This window comes from Eubalaena glacialis, chromosome 7, assembly GCF_028564815.1.
Source record: "Eubalaena glacialis isolate mEubGla1 chromosome 7, mEubGla1.1.hap2.+ XY, whole genome shotgun sequence".
NCBI lineage: Eukaryota > Metazoa > Chordata > Mammalia > Artiodactyla > Balaenidae > Eubalaena > Eubalaena glacialis.
Window position 1 is genome coordinate 1,445,921 of NC_083722.1, and position 27,810 is coordinate 1,473,730.

General features: G+C 46.0%; 1 protein-coding gene across 1 annotated transcript in view; it reads right to left on the reverse strand.

Moving 5' to 3' along the window:
• The window catches only part of GMDS (GDP-mannose 4,6-dehydratase), a 479,713-nt gene that overhangs the window by 384,624 nt on the left and 67,279 nt on the right, over window positions 1-27,810 (reverse strand). The window contains exon 2 of the mRNA XM_061194771.1: window positions 5,303-5,347. Coding sequence (XP_061050754.1) covers window positions 5,303-5,347 — 45 coding nt within the window. The remainder of the gene's footprint in view (window positions 1-5,302; window positions 5,348-27,810) is intronic.

Here is a 27,810-nt window from a genome sequence, read left to right on the forward strand (position 1 = left end):
TTCTCTGTGGACATTAAATCACTGAACCTTCACAACCACCTTCGTATCGTGACTCCCATCTTACAGGTGGGGACGCTGCCTGAGACCACGCCACCAGCACGTGGTTCTGTTAAAGGTGGACGTGGCCCATTGTGCCAACACTCAGTATGGTTTCAGAGCGAAAGCCACAAAAAGCTTTGACTTTTTTGCACCAAGGCTTCTATCAATAGGATTACCAACAACTCAGAAAAAAGGATCCACGGATCAAGAACGGAAGCACCGGAACTCCAGTTCTAACAAAGGTCTCCCAGGGATGACTGCACAGCCCTTCCGCCCCATTTCTTTTCTGCTCTCCTGAGGCCCCCTGGCTACAGTTCCTCCCCTGGAAGGGAAACCCACGATCTACCTGTTCTCTAATTTTACATTCTGATTCGCTGTGTTGTCATTGTTACCAAGTTAATTAATATAGATTTCTCACATATTCCCAGATACAGTCTAGCTTTTAAAGGGTTTGACTTTGTCTTTCATCTTTCTGGTTTCTCTTTGTATTTTGCACAAAATAGTACAAAAGTATATTTCTGGCTTATCTGCTAACAATGATGCTAGGAAGGCACCTGAAACCAGAGGTACCTTCACAGGAAGCTTCACTCCTGTGGTTTTCCTCTTTCCCTGGTGACGAGAAGGAGCACGCAGAGCTGGGACCCGGGCAACGTCACACACCCGCCCTTCCCTGACGCGAAGTAACAGACCGGACCGAGGGCCTCCTACAGAATCTGCGTCCCTCGGCCGGTCAGCACCAAGCACTGTGCCACCCGCCTGTCCTGTAAGATTAAGCTCCACAGGCCCATAGAGCTCCTCTGGACTGCTGTCCACGTGCGTCTCACCTGACCTTGGTGGCGACCTTGGGGACACGTGCATTCATCGTCTAAGTCTCCGAGAGGCCGCGGAGCCAGCAAGTGGCGGGAAAGGATGAGGACGCGGTCCAGCACCCTGCTCAGGGGCTGCCTCGCCACCGCGAGCTGGATGGCCTCGCTCACCTCCCTGCTCTGAGCTGCCTGACATGGTACAAAGGAGAATTACCCTCTGCACTTCAACAATGTGTAGAATTAAGTCCATAAAGCTTTAAAGGATGATTTTCTATAAACGCTGAGAATTCTTGGCTCTACTCATCATGAGATGATACCTACAGACATTCTATAAATAATGAACATGTGTTAGATCCATTCTCTTTATCTTTATGCCCCCCCCCCAAAATGTTTAATCTGGAGCAAAATTCAAGAAACCAGCAGCATTAAAAACTTTAAACCTTTAAAGGGTCCCTTCTCAGTGAGGAGTGGAGCCGGGATGAAGCAATCCATCTTTTTCACGTTACATTGTTCATTCAGAACATGATCAGATGGGACCTCCCTGGCGGTCCAGTGGTTAAGGCTCCGTGCTCCCCATGCAGGGGGCAAGGGTTCGATCCCTGGTCAGGGAGCTAAGATCCCACATGCCACATGGCACGGCCAAAAAATGAAGTAGTCCTATGCCTTGACGTGGAATGACGTTCATAATATATCGTGAATTGAAAAAAAAAAAAAAAAAAAAAAAAAGAACATGATCAGATGCATGGATTTCAGAGGACAGATTAGGTGACCAGGCCCCACAGCTTCAGAAATCTAAGGTGTGTGGTCAGACGAGGTATTTAACCATAACTAGTTAATCTGTAACATATGAGATTCCCTTTAAAGGCATACACAAACATCGCTCTCTGCTTCAAGGTTAGCCAGGCTTTCTATACCTTTACTTTGCTCCTTTGACTAACTGCGCTACGTCACCTCCGCGCACAGGCTTGTATTCGCCTTCGCTGCCCCATCTTCACTCCCCAGCCCACCTGGCTCTGCCCCTCAACCTGCTTCCCTCCAGCTGACTGTCCATCGGGTCCACGCCTCCCCGTGCTCATCATGAAGGCTGACCTCACCCCTGCCGGCCAGGGAAGCCTGCCCCTTATGCAGGAAGATCTCAGCCTCAGGATCAAGCCTGCTCAGAATCTGCAGCTCTTCCTCCTAGTGTTCATTCGTTCCCAGCGACACTTTGCTACCCCAAAGTATATTGTTTCCAGTTATTTCTGGGCCTTGTGATATTCCTTCCACAAAGACTAGATTCAAAATAATATGAGAGCTCAGGGAACCAAGGTACCCCAAATTAAGGTATCTTAAGAAATGCTGTTCATCTTCACCTTGGAATTAAAAGAGCTCATTTGAACCTCTAGTTGCAGTGGTTCTCACACCATAGGACCCAGGAAAGCAGCCACCGCGACAGCTGGGGGCTGTTAGAAAGGCCGGTCTAAGGTCCCGGACTCAGCCGCCTCGTCTTCGGTGGGGCCCGGGTGGCTCTGAGGCTAAACGCTGGGAACCCTCTGACTTAGAAGGAGGTGCTCGTCCAAAATTGCTGATGTTGGCCCTCTGGATTCAGGTGTGGACAGGGGTGTCCCCTCTCATCTCACGGGAGGCAATTTTCTAACCCTGTTATTTATTTTGCTCATGTTCTGGAGCAACCAGGGGCTGCTGGTGGTAATTCTGGAAATTGTCCAACGCAGCCTCTTCGAAAAATCACTCTCACATCTACTTTGACCTAAACACCAAAAGATAAAGCCTGTGCTATCATCACATCCCAGTTAATAAGCTTACCCTCCAGTTACATCAATCTCTTAAAAGTGAAGACAGCAGCCTAGGAAAACTGAAGACAGGACAGATAAACACCCTCTCACGGCCCCCATTCCTACAAAACTCACACTCCCCTGTGCTCCAAGGAGGAATCACTTCCGGTCATGCCGTGCAGCTCCGAGCCTTCCACCTGAACTGCAGGGGGTACTTCCTTCTGCCCTCTCCTCTCCTGCCAATCACTGTTTCAATGACTCATCCCTCCCACGAACTGTGATTTGCCGAGCGGGCCTTCTATGGTCTTTCTTTATCAGAATCCAACCTGCTCTTACAGTTTCAGACGCCAACGGAAGGAAACACCCGAAGCGCACCTGGCTGGCCTAGATTCTGATGTATTCCTGAGCCTCTGGTCCACTTAGGAGCATGACGACCCGTTTTCAGGGGTCTGGCAGTTCCCGAACAGGCCGCCTACATGGAGCTCCGCCTCCTGGGCACGCCCTCCTCCGGGCCCTTCCCAGTAACACTGACATCGCCATCCTGCTGCCCAAGGAAGCTGACCGCTGACCGCCTACCGCGTCCAGACAGACCCCCGCCCCCATTCCTCCCCGGCGCCTCACACCGCCTCGCCGGCTCCCTCTCCCTTGGGGCCAGCCACATTCGCATCTGATGCCTCAGGGCCCCGCGTCCACCTCGGAAGTGCATCTCGGGACCCACACGGCTCGAGCACTCCTGCTGACACACCACCTCTCCTCCCGAGCTGCGGGGACCGTGAGGGGTTTAGGGCGCACCAGCAGGGCGTGGTGTCTCGGCACACTGCACGTTTTAAGCTGAAGGAGCCTGAGAAAATCACAGAAGCGGGAAGGTCACCCTGACTTTCCCCCCGCCCTTCTCTCCCGAAGCAGCCAGGTGGGAGGTGCCCTCCCCACACCTGGAGGAAAGGAGCATCTTTACGTCCCAAGACAAGGGGAGGCCGGGAACAATCCCACCCAACAGACCTGGCTGAGCCACCCCCAGTCCTACATTGACCGCAGACCCCTGGACCTCATTTCTCCACCACTGTCCCTGCTCACCTAACCTAACACACAAGTACTCAGGCCTACCCGCCTCTTCGGACCCTCATTTTCTCAGGAAGGCTCCCAAGTCACAGAAAACTTACATTAAATACATCTGTATGCTTTCAGTTTAATTTTCAGACCCAGCCAGGGACCCTTAAGAGGGTCGAGGAAAATGTTCTCCTCCTCTACACTAAACTGACAAAGACAAATAAACAGGAGAAACTTCTGCTGTTTTTTCCAACTCCGTCAGCTTAAAATATTCACATGCCAAGGGGCCATGTTTGGGGGTAAGATGCCCTGACCCATCACCATTACTCAGGTAGCTCCTTCTCTTGGCTCACCCGGTACACAGCCGAATCACTCACCCCGCTCCAGCCACCGAACGACTCTTCGCCTGTCCCAACCTCTGAAACAAGATAAGTACGTCTCTCTCGCAAACCTTTCCTTTTAGAATTATTAAAGCGCCAAGTTAGTCCAGCCTGAATAAATCTCAGTCTTCACCTAAAACCAATACTTCTATTCTACATATCACTCTAAAATCCTCTGCTCTGCAGAATATGAATTGCTCGCTCAATTATTATAGGAATCTATGTATATGAACATATGTGTACATGCCTATTTCCACAGTTACATTTGCCTTTTTTTGATATCATTACAAGATGTAGAAGTAGCCATTATTAGATAAAGGCACAGAAGGTCTAATCATATCTGCTATTAACCAAAGTCTAAAAGTCAAAGTTCATAGAAAAGATTATGCGTTACACTAAGAAAACTAGGTTCCTTTTCTTCAAATCCTGTTGGTGCTTAAATGCCAAATTCCTTGCTATTGTTTTTGCATTTGTCCACGGTGCGCATTTTTCAAACAATGTACCTGCGACTGGAAAAAACATGGCATCCAAAATTATTAAGGTAAACACCCCCCACATCAGGCCAGAGAACATGTGCCACTGCGTAGGCTTCTGTCCTCTGCAGAGCACAGAGATTTCTAGAGATGTGCATATCTGAAAACTGTTCTTAAAAAGTGTAAGATGTACACGCTAAGATACATCCATTTAATACGTAAAACCCTTGTTTCTTTCAAGGAAAGCAGAAAACGTGTAAGGAGGAGGAGGAGAAGGAGAAAAGGAAGACAAGGGCAAGAGCAGCAAATGCAGAAGCTCCAGCTTCCACGAAATACCGGCTGCCGACTGGAAAGCAAGCATCTCTAAGTGTCAACTTTGCATTCAGGTTTGCCAGGGATCAGCTTAGTTTTTACTGCTCTGTGCAATTTCCGAATTAAGTGACTTCGCTGTGAGTGGGACTTTTTTATGTAACACATGACATCATAAATTAACCCTAAGGACGGTACAGCGTTCAGCTCACCCGGTTGCTGGTTTAGCTGAGAATGCGGGAAGCGTGCAAAGCAGGGGAACAGCAAGAATGGGGGGCGGGGGGCTGCCAGCGCGCCAGCAGATAAACAGCACAATGAGCTGGCGCTGTGCCAGCCAAGAGGCACATTCTTCCCCTGATTTGGACTTGTTATCAGAGCTTCCGTGGAAACACACACAGAAGGACAGCAGAGAGGAAGCGGGAGGCCACGGTGGCCGCGGTATCCCGTCAGCCTGTGCCGGCTCATAGGGGACTCACCTCGTAGCCCTTCTCCAGCAGGAACTCGGCCAAGTAGGAGCCGTCCTGGAAGACAAGGAACATCAACAACCGTCAGACCCATCGTGGCCAAGACCAAGGGTTTTGAGAACAGCATTTCAGAGGCTCTAGGAACTTAAATAAGGCTCACGGCAACCGACATGAAAATAACACAGACAACATCCGACGTAAACACCGAGTGGTGCTCTGCTGTCCACTAAGCCTCCCATAGATGGGCGTTCGTCTGTGCCCACGGGAGCGTGGGAAGGCGCTGGCATCACCACGTGCACAGGGAAAGAAACCGAAATCCAGGGACACGTGGGGGCAACAGGGAGAACATCAAGCTTCAAAAGCTGATGGATCTGCTTTAGGTTTTGCCGCTTACTAGCCCTGTGAAATACGCAACACATGTGCGGCCAAGCAGAAGGCCCTGGTGCTCCTGGGACATAAAACAGGAATCTGACTATTTCTGGGGGTGCTGTACAGAAGGAGACGCTGGAGCAGGGATGAGACAGGAGCTGCGGGGCCTGGGGAGAGGGCAGGGAGAGTGTGGGGAGGAGGCTGAGAGAGCACAGCGGTGTTGACACCACTGGAAAGAGCTGCCACGGGGAGAGGGGGAGGTGTGGGCCCTCCGGGGAGGCCCTCCAGGCACTGGTGGCCTTACCTTCGAGCCCAAGGGTCTGGAAAGTCAGCCCAGAAAGGGCGTGGGGTTTGAAGGTGGGGTGGGGGCGGGCCGTAGACTTGATGGCGTTGGTGTTAGCCCTGAACACACGTGCAGGCGCACACGCACGCAGAGTTCAGCAAAAGCGAGGTGCTTACTTTTTATGAAATGATGGGAACTTCGTCTGTATGCATCTTAAATTACGCAGTTAATCTCTACGTTAAGATGACGGTGTCTGACTAAACACAGAGATTCTCAGCTCGTTTTTTTAAATTCTTTAAAAATGTCTAGGTGAGGATGGAGGTTCTAGGTAAAATACCTCATGCGCCACTTTTAGGGAAAGAAAGTATGAGAGCCATCTGATTAAACCGTTAAGAGGCCACAAGGCACAAAATCAGGGTTCTAGAGATACGGGAGAACATCACCAGCCCTGCTCAGAAAATGAGCTGGGTGGATATTTCACAATCAATCCTGTAACTGCCCTTCTGCTTTCAGCCTGGGCAGGTCCCCTCCATCCCATCCAGACTTAACATAAAAATGAGAGGCTCCAACTACTGGAAATTTGTGTGCTCAAAACTGGTTGGGAATATCTGGATTTTCTTTGGTTTCCTCAGTTTGTAAAAGCTTAAAATACCCCTTTGAGCTTCAAAAGTTCCTACCAGATATTCCAGGAAAAAGAAAAATAAAGCAGGTTTTATTCCTATCATTGCTTGACTTAGAGCTGGAACTGGAGACACCCTATGGGTCCTGAAAATGAGAGGGCTGCTGCGAGGGTGCTTACTGCATTAATGCAGAAGTCACGCGTGAATTCAGGCAGGATGACAAGGCGAGGGGGACAAGGGACACATTTTGTGGTTCATTAAAACCCCCATCAAGTTTTCTTCTGACTTGCTGACATAAATATTCTGGTTTACAGACTCATGTGGAGAAGAAGAGAAATGGTCTGGCACATTCCTTTTCCTCTCAATCTTACGATATACGCACAATTGTGTGGTTTTACACACCCAACATGCAAAGTAAACCAGATAAGAGAGCTGAACAATTCACACCCCGACAAGCCAGGTTGATCTACGGGACCATCAGAAACTTGAGGATAATCAATAGTCTTACAATTAATTCTGAAAACAGCTTAACAGAAAAAGTATTTACAACAATAATCATAATTTTACAGTAGGTCGGACAGCCCTAGAAAGTACATTTTGTTTTGCTCTTGGTGGTGGTGGTGTCATTTTGAAGCAGGCAACACTGTACTTTGCACATTTTTACTTTCTCTCAGAATAAAAAGTTAAAATGCTCTGTGCTCCACCACGGTTGCCGAGAACGTTTAAAAACAAAAAGGCAGAGGTGAGACCGTGGGGAGGGGCTGTGACTATTCAGAGGCTGATGTGAAACAGGCCTGCCCAGGGCTGAGCCCTGTCAATAGGTCTTGCTCTTCTCACCCAGGCCCTCCTCAAACTTTCCAGCCGGGCTGGAACATTCTGCCCCAGCAGTGGCACCCGCTTCCTCCTCACTTCCTTGCCAGGTCTCCCAAGTGATAGGGCCGGCCGCACAATGTGGGAACCGCGGCAGCGCGAGGCCCCTGGCCCCCCCTCCCCCGGCCCCCAGACCCCTGCACCGAAGCCCCTCTAGGAGGACGGGCCGGTCGCACAGCACCTCCCCCAGACGGAAAACCACAACGTCACGGCAACTGAGAGCCACGGCCAACACGACATCTGACTCTCGACTCCTGGAGCCCGAGGAGCTGACGGACTACATGTCCGGCTCACGGCGAACACAGCTCATCTGGGACAGACTCCAGCCCGGGCTCACGCCGCGCGCCAGAGACGCTTTCACTGGGGAGCCAGCACCCCAACCGGGACGCTGTTCAATTCGGTTTTGCACATGGTTATGAAGCCTGTCTCCATTTCACATTAAATGTTGCACAGCTGGAAGTAAGCACCACGGCTTTAACCTTTTCAAGACACAGAAATATTTTCTGTCTTATGCTCACAGGAACTCACCGGGAAGGCAGGCAGCCCCTTGGCACGGGCGTTAGGGAGGCCCGTGGAGGTTAGGGGCCCGCCTGGTGGCACCCACGAGAGGGGAAGCCAGGACTAGAACCCGGGGCTCCCACGACTGTGCCCTGGGAAACCACTCCCTCCACCCGGGGCCCACCAGCGCGTGCCAGAGCCCAACAAAGCAATAAAAAGACCATAACAGACTCATTTTTAAACCAAATTGATTCAGTCACTCTGCATGACAGGGTATCTTACGGATTAAACAGTCCTTCTAGTTTTAACCAGGTGACCCAAACGCAGAAGGTCCTGTAACTTTAGGACAGCCCAGAGCTCGGGGGGGAGGCAGGACACAGGGCCGGGGCCTTCTCCAGCCTCATGTGGACACCGCTGCCTCCTGGAAGCAGTGTCTGGAGGTGGACTTGGGATGTACGTTTCAGGCTGTCGAGCCAGGCGGCAGGGCCACTGCCGAGGGTCCAAAACGGGAGGATTCCGGTGTGCCTGGTGCCTGCAGCCCCCGTCCTTGTGCTTCACCTTTCATGGAACGTTCCAGATACACACCTATACAATTCACAGTAATTCCAGAAATTGAATCCTATCTTGATCATAAGATAAAAATTACCTAAAATTTCACATCTATAAAAAGCTGAAGGGAGCGCAGAAAGTTTCCCCCTTCTCCCGAAGGCCACAGAAGGCTGAAATAGCCCTGACCGAGCCTCATACCCACCCATGTCCACACACGTATGGCCTCATACCCACCCATGTCCTCAAACGTATGGCCACCTACCTTCCTGCAAAGAGGAGAGAGCATTCCTCTTCTCTCTTCAAACATGGATTCTCTTCTAGACCACAGGACAAGTGAGAAGGCCAGCTTCTCAGATGCAACTTGAGAACCCGGGCCCTCTGAGCTGCGCCTAAATCAGACTATGTTTCTGCCGAAGCACCATTGGGCAGCTTCTTTGAAGAGGGTAAGATAATGAGCAGTGCTGGGCTAAAGAAACCAGGCCTCTAATAAAATGAATTCCCTTGTTTAGATCACCTCAAGCACTGGGAAGTAAAATACCCCTCCTGTAAGGAGAGAAAGCACTTGTCCACACTGCCTGCCACATGCTTTAAGTCTCTGTGCCCTAATTACTCTAAAATAAGCATTTTCAGCTAATTGCAATTACAATATCAAAGTAATCTGTACCTCCAATGAGAGAAGTACAGACACCTCAAAGATTAACAGAAGATGCTGCTTTGAATTGGAACGAAGACTTCAGATGGGAAGATTAGCCACTGCAGTGCCAAGATTCCAGAGGCAGAATGCGAGGGAAAAGTATTTTCACCTGGCTCATGCTTGCAGCACAAAGCACTGGATAAAATCTCTGTCACACTCACACGACTCAAAAGACCATGGGGATTATTAATCCCACTGTCTCATTTTGCAGGTCAGGAAACTGAGACTGAAGACATTAAATGTTTAGTGTCCAGTCACACAGTTAGGAAGTAGTAGAACATGAAAAATAAAAAAGGAAAGAAAGTAAGAAAAGTAAAAACAGATCTCTCAGACCTCAGAATTTTTAACTAAAAACTACTGTGAAAAGAGCTAAAATGAACAGACTGGACTAATGTGTACAGTTGAGAACCAGAGGGAAGAACAAGAACAGAGCCAGCAAGTGTCAGGAGAGTGAGCAGTACCTGACTGGCCACGAGGACACCATCACACGCAAAACATATAAATAACCTCGGCTCCTGTAGTCTTGAAAGCTGAAGATTATTTCCCCGTAAAAGTTGAGGTCGCCCCCCACCCACAAGAACTGCCTTTCACTCCCTTTGATCTACCTCCCGGTAGAAGGAGTGATCAACAACCCCTGCAGAGCAAAGACTGATGGATACTCCTTTCTAACCACCCCTTCCTGCAGACCCCCTGCTGGGGAAAGAGCCCCCAAGGGGGTGCTCAGCGGCTGCACACACACCTCACACGCACCTCACACGCGCACACGGCACACGGATAAGTGACACTGGCTCTGCTGCAAACCAGGACCTCCCAGGAAATTGTGATGAGCTGAAGCTTAAAGGCAACATTTTAGAAAGAGGCTGGATACCCCCCATCAGACTACACATTGCTCTACCACTGCCCTGATATCTTTCCCCCAAGTATTTTCAAAATGTTTCTAATGTTAATTTCAAATTAACATTCAATTTCAAAAGATGCCAATGTTAAGTCTCATGGCCAACGGTAAACTAAAAATAAAATATCATAGAGGGAAGAAATGACCTAAAAGGTTAATTTTAGAAAATATTTTTTCAGTTTGCTAGGTTAAAAAATGCTATGTTTTTCTTTTCATTTTTTGATTAGTATAAAGACTGAAAAGGTTTTTGTGTTTATGACTGTGTGTACTATTTCTTCTGGGAATTATTTATTCTTATCTTTTATATTTCTTATACATTTTTCTAGTAGGCTGTATTTCTCCAATTGGTTTTTTCTTTTAAGCATCTAGAACATATATAAAATTGGCTCATTTTTATCTCCTAAAAGCCACTCAAAAAATATTTGGAAACAGGTGAGCAGGTTTTTAGTGGTAGAACTCCCATGATAACCTGGCTTAAAATCCACGTTCCTTTCAAACGGCAAATGATTATTGTAAACTCTTAGTTTAATGAGCAAAGAAGAACGAAAACACCGAAACCTGAACTCCAGGGGCATCTGCGCAACCCAGCGCTTGTAGCACCACCGACCTCACCACAGCAAAACACATTTCTGTGATTTAGGCGAGTGCTGTAAGAAAAGTGGGATTAGAGGGAAGAGCTGCTAGTAAGGTATAGAAAGATAATGTCTAATTACACTCTTAGAAGAAGGACAACACACACATTCCAACACCGTCCCAGAGATGTTTAAAAACCCTCAAAAGTAAATCCTAAGGCGTTCATCAAGTGCATACGCGTGTGCTGGTGTACGTAATGCAGCATCAAGCGTGAGCTAGCCTGTCCATCTCCACACGAATACAAGTGCCCACAGAGAACGGCCTCCTGCCCACGTTCTCGCCTCTTTAAGATGTAAGCTCCTTCAGTTTGAACGCCTGTGCTTTTTCTCTCTCCCACTCTCCCTTTCTTGACACTCATGCTAAAATTTCTACCCTTCAGAGAGAAACAAAAGTCCTCACGTGACCTGGAATTACTACAAATGATGATGATAATAGTATTAGCAACAAGAGTAAGCACTTATTTAGTGCTTAGGCTATGTCAGCCACGCTCCCAATGCTTTACGATCATTAACTTTTCAATCTTCACAGTAACCCTGTGTAGTTAGCACTACTATTATCTCTATTTCACAAATGAGCAAACTGAAGTGAACTGAGACCAAGTAACCTGCCCGATATCCCAGCTAGTAAACAGAGCAAGGATCTGCACCACATATATATTTCTAATGAATGATTTACATGGCAATCTGCTCCACTAATAGGATCAATCACTCCATAATGATGGGCCTACAGATGTTTTAACATAAAATTTGGTCTCTACAGAATTTACTAACAAAGCAAAGTGTCACAGATTAGTGAGTTTCAAACATTCCCTTGGCCATAGGTGTCAGGGAATAGAGGGCAGAAAGGAAGGAAGAGATTTAGCCCCTGCACTCTTGCTCTGAGAGTATCTGGGAAGCCAGGCACTTCCTGGCCAAGATAGGATTAGACTTCAACGCTGGTTTCACACGGATCAGCATACCCACGTGCGGACAGGATGAGAAGAGCAGCCAGGTAACCTGCGCAGCTAAGCAAAGTGTTCTGCTATCAGGGAGCACCCGCCAGCAGATGCGTGAGTCAGGGACAGAGGCAGGGCCGGGGAGAAAAGCAACGCTATGAACTACTTCCCCACCGACCTCGTCCATACTGGATGGCACGGTGCCCTGGGGAAACCAATCACCACCCTCGAGCATGAAATCAAGGTGGGAGAAACAGAGGAAATACAAGAAGCATATCCCTGTCAAAACCCTTTTAAAGATCTGCTAACTGACCAGTCCAGCGGGGCTGTGAATGACTCCTTTCAAGTTTAGAACAATATACTCACTGAAAGTGTGTATAACTCAGGACTCCAAATACATCGATAAAGACTTGTTCGGATCTAGAGAGAAGTTAATAATAAATTACCAGTAAACTTCGTGCTTAAAATAATCTCTTTGTAGTAAATATATACATGAATTAAAACTGTCCAGAAATGGAAAATAGAGCTTCTCTTTCTTTTTCCCTTTCTCATTATCTCTCAAAGTGACAGTCCATACAATTAATTAAAGGCTGCTTCTTTGCAAAGTACATACTTGCATAGTTCTAATCGCCCAAATGATGTATACAGGAAATGATTTTTTGCAGGTACTCTAAAACAGAGCTGCACTTTGTCCAGGGTTCAAGGCCACGCTTAATGAAAAACTTTAAACTTGCAAGAAAAAAATGCAGTACTGAAAAGAGAAGAAATATTAAATTTTAGTATTTACCTGATTTATTAGCATTTCCTTGTGCCTTTCTTTGTAGAGTTTGTGCCCTGGCTAACGGAGAAAGACAAAGCAAATGCTCTTTTGTTGACCGACTTCAAAAAGGTCCTAAGAATAACAAAAAGACACACAGATATTGACGACTACATCTTTCTGCATTCTACTGCACATTCAGTTGTTACTTCAATGTCACTGCTGGTGACAAGTAGAGCCTAACTATTTGCAAATATTCTTCCTCTTTTTAACCCAATTTCTTTCGGGGATATAAACAGTTAAGACCATTCCTATCACAGGCACACGCCATGACAGACATGTCAGTTATGGGCACCCTGAGCCATTTCAGACCTGATCTGCAACCATGGCGTCCCCACCAAGCTGGAGACATTGTAAATCACAGAAGAAAGATACAAAATGAGAGCTGTGATTTGTATAAGTTAAAGTCACTGAAAGACAGATGAAATTCAAGCATATGTGCACAGGTGTCCATGGAGAAGTCTGTAAGCATGTACCCAGGAAGCTGCATATCATCAAACTAATAAAGCTGACGCCCAGAGCAGAGGACAGGTAAAGAACAGAGTGTCTGCAGGCAGGTTCACCCGTAAAACACGATTCTGGGGACCAGGGAATCTCCGCGTTTATTGTTGGGTTGTGCTGTATTATGCACAAAGGTTCTGCCACTCAGAGAAGGTATCGAAAAACACTTTGGGGGAAAATCCCACATCGAAGAGCATGGGCCTCCACCTTGCTGGCAGCGGCCTCTCCAGTCCCTGCCTCACAGGCCGTACAGCCTGGGCGCGTTTCCCCCAGCTTAGCGCAACACAGCGCCTATGACAGTGGAACTTCTGCAGGCTCACCCTTTTGGTTGTTTTCATCTGGTCATTGTGCCCTCTTTCACCAAGAGCAATTGGGCTTAGCTCCTACTCAACCATGACCTTTTGTTTTCAAGGAGCTTCAAAGCTGTATTTTTTAATGTGTATCCAGTATAAGGACATGTCAACCATGTACTTCTTAAATCTCGACTTAACAGGACAGCAGGAAAACAGGATCCAGACTCGACTCTACTGAAGACCAGAGTTTTGTAAGGGTGTTGAGGGTGGGGTGGTCCTTCAGGTGAGAAATAATGTCCACGCCAACAGGGACTGTATACGACTCCCCAACCTGGTCTCAGGAGCACCCAGCTCCAAATTCCCAACCTTGCCAGGGGCTCAGACTGAAAGCCTGGTGTCCCTAATTCCGTCCAACCAGATCCATCCACCTGTGGTCTAGGCTTGTAATACTGACATACCACACAGTGGTTTGCTTCTCAGCTATTCCCTCCCCTAATACGTATGACTTATTCAGGATACTTGACTATGTTTGGTAGATCTGGATCATCCATTTAGAAAAACCGAGTATTTTTTTTTCTATCAAAACACCAGGCTTAAAATTCAGGTAAGCTATCACCTTACACTACACCTTTCAGGAGATATAGCTAACGCGATCTTACTTATTGCACATATGTTCCTCAAAGTATTTACTATTTCCATCCAATTAATAACATCTTACATTTCTCTAATTCTTTATGGTTGCTAAGTTCTCTAAGATATTTCTCCCATTTATATCCCACAACATCCCGGTGAGATAGCTGATATTATCCCCATTTTTCCAGATCAGATCACAGATTAGAAAGCTTAAATCCTTTACTCAAGGTCATAGAGCTAGTGAGAGAACTTGGCAGAAGATGAAATCAATTTGTCTAGTCCTAACTATGTGTTATTTCCATATTACTTCTCCTTCAATCAAAATAAAAATGTTTCAATCAAAACAAGATGCCACAGAAGTTTTTTAAAGCTTTTCAATTAACTAATAAATGTATATAAAAACTCATATAAAGTTTAGTAAAAAAATTTTTTTAAATATCATCACTTTTGTAATAATCCATTATTAAGAATGATTGCTTAAAATAAACCCCCTTCAAGCGTACAGAACAAAACGCTCGTGCGCGTGTGTGTATGTGCGCTCACTCAAAGGGATTACTGATTACTGCCATTATCCTGAGGATAAAAGAAAGTAGGTCTGTACGCTGAATGATAAAAGCAGATCCTGCAATAATCAATGAATGGATAAACATCTATTAATGTCTAGAGGATAATGCAATGTGATACGGCAAATAAAAAAAAGGATAAGTTGCGTTTCCTACCCTTTAGGAATTTATAATCTAGTGAGAGGACAAGGAATCAACACATCACCATCATCACCATCTCACCAGCTGTCACATCAGTGCCAACATTCATTCACTGTGTCCTTGTGATGCATCAGGCTGGTGCTGGCCAATAGAAATACTGTGAGCACACGTGTCATTCAAAATTTTCTGGTAGCCAATTTTAAAAAGGTAAAAAGAAAAAAAAGTAAAAGTTAATTTTAATAATATGTTTATTTAACTCAATATATCCAGAATGTTATCATACCAGTATGTTAATGAAAAATTATTAATGAGATATTTTACATTCTTTTTTGCATTAGTCTTTGAAATCTGTTATTTTGCACTTACAGTACATCTCAAGTCAGATCTAAATTTTCTTCAGAAATACTTTTTCAGAGATCTATATTTAGATTTCATAATATCTGTATTTAGACTTCATAAACTTGACAGTTGAAAAAGTAAATTCACATACCTAGGTTTTATCAAATACATATACTTAAAATTTTTCAAAAAACTGAACTAAATACCAAAAAATCATTTCCCTTTAATATTCATATACACATTGGCAAAACTGGTGTACTCTTTTTTTTTTAAGAAACCCTGACTTGACTTTGGGGAGCACATCAGTTTAAAATCCATGTCTGCTCCAGTTCACTCACTAGCTCTGGGTCAAGAGCTAACGATGACTCCAAGGAGTCTGCACAACTGGAAGCACCTCCAGCACTGCTCCCAATTCTTTCTAGTTTTTACAGCCAGTTTATGTAATGCTATTAATAACTGCAACTAATAATGTATATTGATTCATGTTAGAAAAATGTGTAAAATCATTACTATTGATTTGTATTGTGAAAACCTTTAATTTCTACATAAATTCTCAGACGTCCCTAGTTGATCACAAACAAGCTGTCCTTTCCTTAGAGCTTCAAATTTAGCTCATTCAAAAGCAGTGTGACATGAGTGAGAAAACCTAAGTCACATCGTCATGTTTTCTTCCTTTTGTTTCAAGACAGAAAAGAAAACCCTATACTGGAGCAAATATTACAGAAATTTTGTAACCCTCACCCCGACTCTACTGCCGAGAGTCAGCAAAGACCCAAGATCACTGCCTTCTCGGTCCTCTACTTCCTTCCACGGGTCTATAAACTGGCGGTGAGTCACAGCTTTTCATGTATGGGTGGAACAATTTTTATATGGCATCTATGACACTCCTGACAGAGCTTGCTTCTGAATATAGTGGAATGATCAATAAACTCATTCCACAAGAGGCTCCACAAGGTTAGCCTCTGGTTTTAAAATTCCAATGAAAAGATTTGACGTGACATAGCTAGAGTAGTGTCATGACAGAAATTAATTTTTTCACATCCATCTGAAATTCTCCTTTGACATATGTAAAACATTCAGAAATTTGGTATTTCTAGCCAAAAATTTACAACATTTCTTTGTAAATCTTTAAATCCTTTGAGATAAAGGGTAAACAACATATTACCAGGCAGTGATTTGTATGTCGCAGTACAGCTTGTGTTAAGGTTAAAAAAAAAAAAGTACTTGAAATTTTAAGTCAATTGATCTTTGACATTGTTAGGGAGACCTTGTATTCTACAGGAAATTGTTTGAGATGATTTAACTAAATATCTTTAAGTTTCTGTAAAATATCTTTTTGTCTTTTCTCCTAATTTTCTACTAAAACTTTAATAACTGAAATAATGTCTTTGCCAACTCTCCATCTAAAGATGGTTTCCTCTTTTGTGCATTAATCCAAACCATTTTATAGGTGGACAAAGTTACAAGTTCATGTCCTGTTAAAATTTTTTTAATTTGTTAGATATTTAATTCAGATTTCAGGCAAGTACGTGCATTAACTTCTGAGCTTTGAGAGGAAACTTCTAATCAAATCCACTACAGATTTGTTGAAAATGTCCCATAATATTTCCCACCCTATCTTCTTTAAAATTTTTTTTACACAACAAACAGCTTTTCTGTTTCACTCCGGCACAGGAAACTGCAAACGCCATTCGCTGCGGAGTCTCCCAGTCTTCTTGTCCTCACAGCTCTGATCGTAATGCCAGCTCCTGCATCTGCACTCAATTCTGCAGCAGCAGGTGAGCCTTTGGTTTCAATTTTAAAATTGGTCTATCCTTAATTTAACTAGAAAAATAGTGTAGTTATATCTTAAAATTATAAACATCTCAATTTATCTACCAACGCTGTTGTGCATGTATCACTGCAAGTCATGCTGTCTGTATAAAATACTCAAATAAATGCATTACAATGTCAGATAGAAAACAGAAAAAAACATCTGAAGTGAATAAATTAGCTGACACCAACAAGAACTGTGGGAAAGAATCAGTTAAAGTGAATGTCCTAACAAAACAAGAAAGTGTGTTTAACAGAAATATATTTTACGTTGCTTCCACTGTGAAGATCCCATTCCTCAAGCCATGGCAGGCACATCTTAATTGTTCAGCGGCAGCATACGGCTTATGTCTCCAATTCTGGGCAGTGTGGTGACGGGCTGTGTCCTCGGCAGTTTGCGTTTGTTAACTTACTGATTCTCACGGCTGTTTACAGTATTTACCCTATAACTGCCACCCCTTTACAGACAGCGAAACTTAGGCAGAAGCCAGTAAGTGACTTACCCAAAGTCACACAGCTGCTAACCGGGGAGCCTGGGGTTTAGACCCAGAGAGTCTGACTCCAGACTCGTCCCCGCCCCGCACTGTCCTCAGATCGACAAGGGCACCGAGCTGAGTGACAGAGGACACAAGAGGTGCCAGGTGCCTTACAAATATAAACCAAGCTGCCTTGCAACCAGAAGGAGGGAGCCAAGACTGACAGGAAGGCATCATTAAGGAGGAGAAAGATGGAGCTTAAAGACACACACTGGGGATGAAAAGGGAAAGCGATCAGGGCGAGGAGGAGGGGATGGAGAGTGCGAGCCAAGGCTACTCGGTCCTGGAGGAGGAAAGATGACCCACTGACCAGTTACCATGCAGGCCAGAGAATGGCCCCCAAAGACACAGGAATGTCACCTCCCACCAGAAAACAGTTCTGCAGATGTGATTCAGTTGAGGATCTTGAGCTGGAGAGACCATCCTGGATTATCCGGGTGGGCCCTGAATCCAACCACAGGTGTCCTTGTAAGAGGGAGGCATGGAGGCATCTCAGGCAGGTAGAGCAGGAGGAGACCACATGGCCACGGAAACAGAGACTGTAGTGGTGGGGTCACAAGCCAAGGGATGCTGGCGGCCACGGGAGGCTGGAAGAGCCAGAATCGACTCTCCCCCAGCCTCCAACGGGAGTGCCGCCATCCCACACTTGGCCTTCGCAACTGTGAGAGGATGTACCTGTCTTCTAAGTCCCCAGTTTGTGACACTTGGTTACAGCAGCCTGAGGAAACCCATACGGTTACTACACGACCACTCAGAAAATTCAGGATGCAAACGTACCTCATACATGAGCACGGAGCATCTAGGAAGCAGGGTTTCCCAGTGTATCTAATGACAGAATGCCCAGGCCCTTGGAGCGGGAGGGCTGGCGGTGACAGAGCACCTGTGAACACCGGGCAGCCCTCGTGGGTCCCTAGCAAAGCCTGGAAATCCCGACCCAAGGCACATCCTGGAAGGCATGTAATTCAGGCAGAGAAGTCTGAACTGTATTCAAACAAACAACACAGAAGGTTTCTGAGAAAGGCTGCAAGAAGTTAACCACTTGGGTGAGGAGACCGAGGACGACATAAACCTGGATCCCGGTGATGTCACCATGGCAGAAAATACCGCTTTGGAAAATGCAACATGTGACAACACAGCAGCCTTCACTGCAGCCACCCTGATAAAACCACCACCTTCAGGAAGTGATTTGAATCTCCTGAGGGACACTGACAAGCTGAAGTGGCTTTGGAGGGTGACAAATGAGAAACGGCATGAAAGAAGGAAAGAAGCATTCTTCTCAAGAAAATATTCAACGGGGAACAAAATAGCACTGCCTGCAAGTAACTGAAGGACTAAAATAAAACAGAAAAAACGCACTCTGAAGGATTCCATAAAAGCCAGCAATGAAATACCCCGGGGGGTGGAGCCAGGCCCACAGAACGCCCCCCAGGGTCCCTGCAGGAAGAAGCCCGGGCCACTCAGAGACTCCCTCGGGAACGGACGACCTCATGGGAGGAGAAGACCCACACTGGGGAGGAAGTGGGCCCACAAACCCACCAGCTTTCTCCAGCTCTAAGACCCCGCGCCCGACCTGGTCACAGGCCTGTCTGTCATAGCCACATGCATAGCTGCAGTAATCAGTGAATGAAAACTACTGCGCTCAACGAGGGGTAAAATTCAAAGTGTTTAACAAGCTGTGCAGCACAGGCACTAACCCACTAGAACGGCTGCCAGTTCACGCGTCCACGGGTGGGAACCCACCAATGAATTCGCCTTCATAAAACTGTTGACGTGACCCACAGCTGAAAATGAATTCAGAAAAGGCAGGAAAAGAGGGAGGAGGAAAAAACTAACACCACTTAAACACTGTTCCTTTGAACTGACAACAGGACCCCAGGCTTGGGAAACCACAGGATGGAAAGGAAGGACGCGCAGGTAGGCTGAGAGCCGCTTTCCACACACTGGCCACCTGACCAGAGCCTGCCGGCAGCTACACTCAGGGCCCGGCGGCCACACACCGGGCACCACGGTCTCCACGTGTCCGCTGGGCACCTTCTGCAAATGCTAATTACAGGCCAGGAAGTCTGGGTTTAGCTCTGGTTGCGTCCCTGTCGCCGTCTCCGTCTCCGTCTCCCTCTCCCGCTCTCCCCGCCCTCCTAGAGCATAAATGCGGGTCCCACTGGTTTCAGGCTGACAGTACTCACCTGGCAGCAACCGTCTGACAGGTTAGTGCCCAATAACGGGCACGTGTATTTTCTTATAAGGCGCAGGTAAGTTATGGCGCTTGAGCAGAGACCTCATTATGTAACTTTTACAGCACGTTTACTACAAGCCAGTTTCAATTTTATGTTTTTGTCTCTAGGCCTTAAACAAAGGGGAGAGAAAGTTCATATACACATTTGAAGGGGCTATTTTCTAAAAACAACATCAAGCTAAAAATAGGACCTGTTATGGGTTAAATGGTGTCCCCCCGAAAATTCATATATTGACGTCCTAACTCCCAGGCCCTCAGACTGTGACCTTATTTGGAAATAGGGTCATTACGGATGAAATCAGTTAAGATGAGGTCACGCTAGAATAAGGCGGACCCTATTCTGACATGCCCAGTGTCCTGACAAAGAGGGGACATTTGGAGGCAGACACACATGGGGAGACAGCATGTGAAGATGGAGGCAGAGACCGAAGCAATGCTTACAGAAGCCAAAGGTACCAGATGCTGCCAGCACGCCACACAGAGGGGAGAGACCTGAACGGATGCTCCCTCGAGGCTGGAGAAGGAGCCAACCCTGCAGACACCTTGATCCTGGGCTTCCGGAGCCGGGAGAAAATAAATCCTGTTCTTTAAGCCCCCTGGTCTGTGATGCTGTGTTACGGCAGCCCCAGGACACTAATACAGGACTCGAAAATGAGGTGCGGCCAAGGAAGAGCCAGGCAGGGCTGGGGGTTCAGCAGGGAGAGCTCCGGTTCTCTGCACCCAAACCCCACCTCCGCCTGTACCTCCGCCTGCAACCGCACCTGCACCCGCACCCACACCTGCGCCTGGAGTCGGCGTCGGGAAGCAGAGGCCCGAGCCTGCCATTCCTGCCCTCGGGGCCCCACCTTCGGGCCCCGCAGACCTGCTCTGGCCCAGAGCTCCTCCCTCCCCAAGGGCCCCTCCTCCCTGACCCTCCTGACACCCCGGTCCCCACGCGTCCACCATTTCTTCACAAAGTCCTTCCCAGCTCTCTCCACCCTGGCTGAGTCAGAGCCCTGCCCCGTCAGCACACAGCTCTTTCCTTCGCAGCTGCTGTCAGCTACCCCGTGTGGCAGTGTGGATGGCCCGCGGGCCGCCCACTGGACGGCAGGACCCGGGAGGATGGGACCATGACGCGGAGGCTCTGGGACCCAGCACGCTGTCTGTCGGGCACTCCGAGCGCTACTCACATTTGCTCAGTAAAGTAAAACTCCATGTCCGCGGGTTCCTCATCTCGCAGGTCCTATTCACCAGCAGACACGCAATGCCCTGTCCGCACCATATGCATCAAAGCCGTCTGACGGGCCGTCTGGCCTCCCTGCCCTAACACACAACACCCAAAGGGCTCTCAGCCCCCCACTGCCTGCCTGTCCCGACAGCACCGCCCCCTCGCCTGCCTCACTGGGCCTCAAGCAGCCCCGCCACCAAACGCCCAGCACACGGCGGAAACGGCTGGGCTACTCCTGCCACCAAGCTCAGGGAAACTTAAGCAGATGGCTCCGGTTCCAAGGCAGGGGAGCCACAGGAGACATGGAAAAGGGAGGGCCCCTCCACGCACTCGGCTTCCCCCGGCATCAGTGTCACAGCCCCATCGCCCGCCCCGCAGCCAAACGTGAGGCACCTCCAGGCAACCAGGGGCTCTTCAGTCCACACTTTAGAAACCACCAGCCCATCTGGTGAAACCTCAACTTTCTCGTGAAGAAATCAAAGCTCTCAATTAACTATCAGCTCCATTCCCAACAGCCTAACCAAATAAAAATGAACATTTCAATGTGCACATTCCTTATTCTGACTCCAGTATGCCCCGTCGTGGGTGTGTTTTCACTCAGCCATTCGTATGACAAATATCTGTCGATGTTCCAGATGGAGTGTGTCAGAGACAAGCCTTGCCTTTGATGACAGCTGTGTCAGTCAATGCATGTACGAAAGATAACAGGAGATATTTACCGCGGGCAGAGCTGGTAGAAGTATTCTCTGAGCATTAGCCTCGTGAACAGCCCTACAGGTGGGGTCGATTGTTACCCCGGTTTTAAGGGTGAGACACAGAGTCCTGAGGCGGTGAGGTCAGGTCCCAGCTACAGAGGCACAGAGTTTCAGAATCAGATGTCCTGACTGCTCGGCGCAGCGCTATTTCCAACAGCCGCAACATGGAAACAACCTGTGTCTGCTGACAGATGATGGACAAACAAGCGGTGGTATACACACACAATGGGATATTACTCAGCTATAAAAAAGTAGAAGATCCTGCCATTTTCAACAACATGGATGGACTTGGAGGGCATTATGCTGAGTGAGATAAGTCAGACAGAGACAGATACTGTGTGATCTCACTTATATGTGGAATCTAAAAAAAAACCCCAGAAAAAGAGATCAGACTTGTGGATTGTGGGTCACCAGAGGCAGAGTGGGAGGGGGAGGGGGCCTGGAGGAAAGGGGTGAAAAGCTACAAACTTCCAGTTACAAGACAAATCCTAGGGATGTGAGGCACAGCATGGTGACTGTAGTAAACACTGCTCTTGATATATAGGATAGTTGTTAAAGAGAACAGAACCTAAGAGTTCTTACCACAAAGGAAAAAAAAATTTTTTTGTATGTATATGAAATGATGGATGTTCACTAAACTTACTGTGGCAATCATTTCACAACATACGTGAGTCAAGCCATTCTGCTGCACACCTTAAACTTACACAGTGCTGTGTGTCAATTATATCTCAATAAAACTGGAAAAAAATCAGATGTTTTGTAATCTTTTATCTCACAGTCCGTTAGGTGCAGACACAATACACACTATGATATAGTTTTTATAAACTAAAAAACACAAAAATCTACACAGCATAGTGTTTAGTAACCATTCGTGTATGATGACACTATACAGAAAAGCAAGAGAACACGCAAATGTCATGATGCCGGCCACTTCTGGACTTCGGCAGGTAGAACACTCAGAGAGCTTTCGCCATGATTCTACAATTTTTTTAAGTTGGGGGTAGCTTAACCCAAGTTTTCATTTTATCATTATGCTCCATAAATTACATAGATATTACATATTAATGTTCATATATCAAATATTTTCTAAATAAAAATAAAGTGCATGGCATGAAACAGGCCCTTAATAAATGGTGAAAATTATTCCTTAAAGTGGAAGGGATTAGAGCATGTCAACAGGCTGGGGAGGGGAGCCGAGGAGAGAGGTGGATGGACAGACAGAAAGGAAGAGTAGTTGCCGCGACCGGGAAGGGAACGGGCTCAAGAGAAAAGGGAAAAGGCCAGGTCTGAGCAGGACGGACCAGGTCTCCCCAAAGCCGGGAGAAGGACGGGTGTAGATGGAAACAACTTGGCAGTGGGAAGAGAGGAGGGGGGTATGTTTCAAGAACTGAAACGCAAGATTATTTGCTCAGGACCAGAAGCTCAAGACTGGCTGGGGAGCTTGAGGAAAGAGGCTGACTTAGAATATTTACCGTCAGGAAAGTGGAAGAAGACCCATCACATAAGGTGACCACTGAGAACCCAAAAGAGACTGGAAACTATGAGTAAAAAGGGGACCATACATGTATTGGGGTTATTTTTTTCATTTCGGCACAAGCACAGGTTAAAAAAAAAGAAGAAGAAAAAGAAAAAAAAAGAATACTCCAAGACTGATTTAGGGTTGGGAGTTTGCAGAGACGTAAAAAAGAAAGACCAGGACCAAGGAGTTGAGAGTTCTATTCCAAGAATAATTCAAGTCCTTGGCCATTGGATGCAGACCTGGGGAGGGCAGAATGGAGCCCAGACAGGATGGTGACCAAGGAGAAAACGGAGCATGTGGAGGCTCAGCCACTTACGAACCTCGAGAACAGTTACAGGAGGAAACAGTGCAGATGAGTCCAGGGTGCCCAGGCTGTCCACGGGCAAGGAAGAAGGGTCCCCAGTGATTAGGCCGGAGGTGCCAGCATCTGTGCACACATCACCGTGCCACCTCCCACCACCCGGAGGTGCCCTCTGGGCACACAATCTCTCTCCACAAAGCTCTCGGTGGTCACCGCCAATCCACAGGTGCTGTCACCTGACCTGAAACTGGCCTTTAGTCCCTGCAGCAATCACTAAGATATTCCCCCAACTTTTAATCCTGAAAAGTTTTAGATCTACGTGATAGTTGATGAAACACCATTAATCTTTCACCTAGATTCACCGGTTAAGAGTCTTTCACGTTTGCCTCGTCTCTCTCCATGTTTACACACACCTGGCACTCACTTTTGCTGTTGTTGTTATTGTCGTTGGCTGGAGAACCATGTGCAAGTAAGCTGCAGACATGATGATACTTCACCCTTAATGATGCTTCCTTGGCATGTAGTTTCTCAGGATCTGGAAATTCTCCTGTGACCTCAGTACCATTAATATAGTCAATTTTTAAGTTTCCCAACTTCCCTCCAAGTGTTTTAATAACTGCTTATTTTCTAATCCAAGACCCAGTCATGGTCTGTACATTGCATAAAATTGTTAAATCAGTAAATTTTACAGCTGTGGAAAAGCAGTGCTTCAGCGTCTGCAGTGGTGAGCAGGACCGACCGGAAGCCAGAGGAGCAGAAAACGAGGGAGACAAAGCAGCAAACTCCCTAGAGAGTCCAGAAAAGGTGGGGGGAGCGTGAGTTCCCAAATGAGGGTGGTGATAATGAACATGTAAAAGATGGGCAAAGTCAGCGGTTACAGGGCAGAAGAAAGGAAGAGTCAAGTTGACTGGGAGAACGGTACATATTGGGTGGGGTGGTTTGGTGGGAAAAGATGATTTCGTTTTAGGCATTTTGAGTTTCAGGCAATAACAGAATATTCAAATGGACACATCCAGCAGGCAACCTATGGTTATTTAAGACTGGAATTTAATTAAATTATATAATCTCTAATAGTCCTTGTAGCTCTTAAAGAGCTAGGATTCTATGACAGTATCAGAAAAAGCCAGGCTTCATGGCTCCTTCAGGTATTCGACTGTAAGTAACTTCTCTCGCTCTGGCATTCTTGCGCACTCAAACCTGCTTTTTAACCACCCCCTGCAAGAGGAGAAAAAACTGTCCTTATAATGTGGATGTCCAATTTTTTTTTTCTTGCTTCTTCAACTAGACAGTAGGTTCCTACAAGGGAACCAAAGATGCAGGACCAAAAAGGCAAAAGCAAATAGGGTTCCATTTTGACTGACGCTTATCCAGTTCATTCTTAAATTTAGAATGCCTACATTCTTTTGATGTTAGTCAAAGACAGTATTTTGAAGCGAAAAGAAAAATAAAACATTCAGAAAACTATTCAGTTTCGATGAAACCTAAAAAAAGTTACAAGTTGGGCAAATTGCAAAAGTGATGCTCTGAAACAAATCGTGAGGATAATTGAGACAGAAATCCTTAACTTCTGGCCCAGCAGACTCTGCTGAGACTTGAAAACCAACCTCACACACACGTTCAAAGCTCTTCATTTCAGTGCTATGTGACATGGGCTGTTAGCCGAGATGCATGCATGAGATTCTGAACCTAAACTTTCCAGCAACTTACTCCAAGAGCGTAGGATATTTTGATAATACTCCAAAGGGGGAGGAAAGACCTAGACTCAGATTGCTATAACTTTGAAGCCCTGGAATGAAATATCTCTCATCTGGCGTTAGGACACTGGAAACCTCTGCATCATTCTGGGTCCTCGCTCTGGTGTCCCTACGTTTACCAACGTAGCCCAGCCCTGGCCACATCTATGCGTGCCGCCACCACCTACCACGGAGAATAGCAACAGTCTCGCACTGTTCACAGAGATTCAGTTCTTAATGAGATGCTTACAAAGCAGATCATGCTACAAATCAGGACTTTCTCTAAGATTCTCAAAAAAATATAAAGATGTCTCCAAGCCTAGAAAAATGCTTCAGAGAAATTCCCCTGAACATACTAGATAATTCAGCAGCTTAGAAACTAAAAGTAGTTAGATTTTATGCATAACGAAATAGATGTGTTGCTGACAAGATGTCTTAACAAAATATTTATATATTGACTCACATTTAAAATATGTTAGGATTATCCCTATTTAAAAGACTCCTGTGTAAAAGCCTCTCTAAAGGTGGCATATTAGACATTCTCAAAGTGGGGCACCCACACCCTAGAACTAAGCCCCCTGTTTCAGTCCAGTGTTTTGAAATACATTTTTACTATTCCTGGAAGCACTTTCACATTTTTGTCAGACGTTGAGTGAGCAACAGGGTAAATAACATTTCAAAAGCATTTTTAGGGCAGTAAAACCTTAAGTTCCCTGCTAAAGGGGCTGATCCAAAATAAATTAAATGCTGGTGTGACTCAGCCGAGTGTGGTCAGTTCTGATGCATAGTGTGAAAACCTCCAGTTAATAGATCTATTCAGGGACTCAACACGCACTTGGGAGTCATAAACTGGACAGCCGAGCGTAAACACCAGCCTGGGCGCCTGCCCACATCTAAAGCATTGGCAGTGGAGAGCAGGGATTCTCAGAGACCTGCTGTCACCCTGTGCTGTGTCCTATCAGTTCTGTGAAAGCGGTGGAGTCGAGGGGGCGGGGCCTCATGAAAAGCCCGAGGCAGAGTGTGTCCGAGGCATGGAAACCAGGAAGCAGAGAAGAAACTGCTCCTGTGGATTCTACTGGAAGCCCGCAGATGCAACCCAAAGGTACTGCTGGCTTGCTGGGCTCCCAAAGCACCATCGAAACAGTTATCAATCACAAATTAAAGACTTGGAGAGGGCCTCAGAGGTCAATTAAATCTAATTACTCCACCAGGGAGGAAACCAAGACCTTGACAATAAAAACTACAGAAAGATTAAAAAAAACAGAAACTGTTTTTTTGCTTGCCCAAGGTTGCCTCAGACAGCTTAAGGAGGTTACACGTTTTATCTTAGAGTAATTAACTAACAGGGAAAAGGTAGACCATGATTTTTTTATTAATTGGGAAAGATCATTGAAGAGCCAGTGGTCGGGTCTGAAAAGACAATCAGTTCAGTGGACGCCATTAAAAGGGATGTAAGGACAACAAGATGGGTTACCTGCTGATTCATTAACCAGACTGCTACTGATACGGGGTCATTTATGTGTTTCCTTCTCTTTGGAAACCTAACAGGTGGACAACATAAAACTCTGACGAACAGGCATATTCGATGAACGTGCACGTTAAGGATTATACAAGGTGTGTACCACAGATTGGCTTTTCAGGCACTTGAATGCAGGTCCATTAAAAAAAAATAAAAAATGTGCAGAGCAGAGTAGAGCAGCTGTCCCAACACAAGCAGCCCCAGAGCTGAAAACATTCCCACGCCAGTTCCCCTGAATCCAGTCTGTTTTATGGTCTTGCGTGGATTCAAGGAAACAGAACTACTATTTAAAAGTGCCTTGACAAAGAAGCCTTTAAGAAGCATCAAAATAAATTACTTTGAAGTGTTTTTCACCAACACGCCTCCAGCTTTCCCTTCTTTTCCTATTTGCTGTTCCACAGAACCCAACTGTGGCTATATTTAACTGACTTTACAAGCTGTGGGCAGACTGAGCTCAAGCACATCCCAACCCAAGCTGTGTGCATTCACTGAGCCCCAGGCTCTTCGGTTTAGGAGTTTTCTTTTTCTTTTTTTCCTTTTTTTTTTTTTAAAGTGTCTTAAAAGTACCTTATATATCCTGGAAACAAGAAAAATACTTAGAAGACCCTCCATGTCAGTTTGCTATGTAGGGTGGCCCTGAAATTTATTTTTCATCAATAACAACACGGTCTCAAGGCTAATACTGCCATGATATAGGATTCTTGGTTACAGTTTGTACTTTATTATTTCTGCTAGAAAATGCTCATTCCACCTAGGACATATTACTGGCGAAGAATCAACACTTGTCAATGATTTTCTTTTAGGGATAGATGTATAGAGGTTAACAGTATTAGGAACTGACTACGATGACAACAAAATCAAAACTTCCTACAGAGGTGAAATAAATTCCTGACCTCACTGAGTGGGACCCGTCTGGCTCTAAAGCCTGCTTCTCCCACTAACACAAAACTATCTCCCTGGAATTCTAGGGCATGGATTCCAACATCCAACCGGCTTTGTCATTTATTATGTGGTCCTGTGGGAAAATCACTGCTTTTGGCTTTAGTTTTCTCATCTATAAATTAGAACTTGAACTCTAAAATAATCTCTGAAATTATTTCTACCTATAAGAAGCAATTGTTTCAGATTAATAATGCACAATAATTAAAACAAAATAACATTCAACAGACTGGATGTTTCTGCAAACTTTGATACTGGCCATATATTGACTTCTAATCACTCAATAAATTTAAAAGTATTATGGTTAGCTAATATTTCGAAGTGTATCAATACT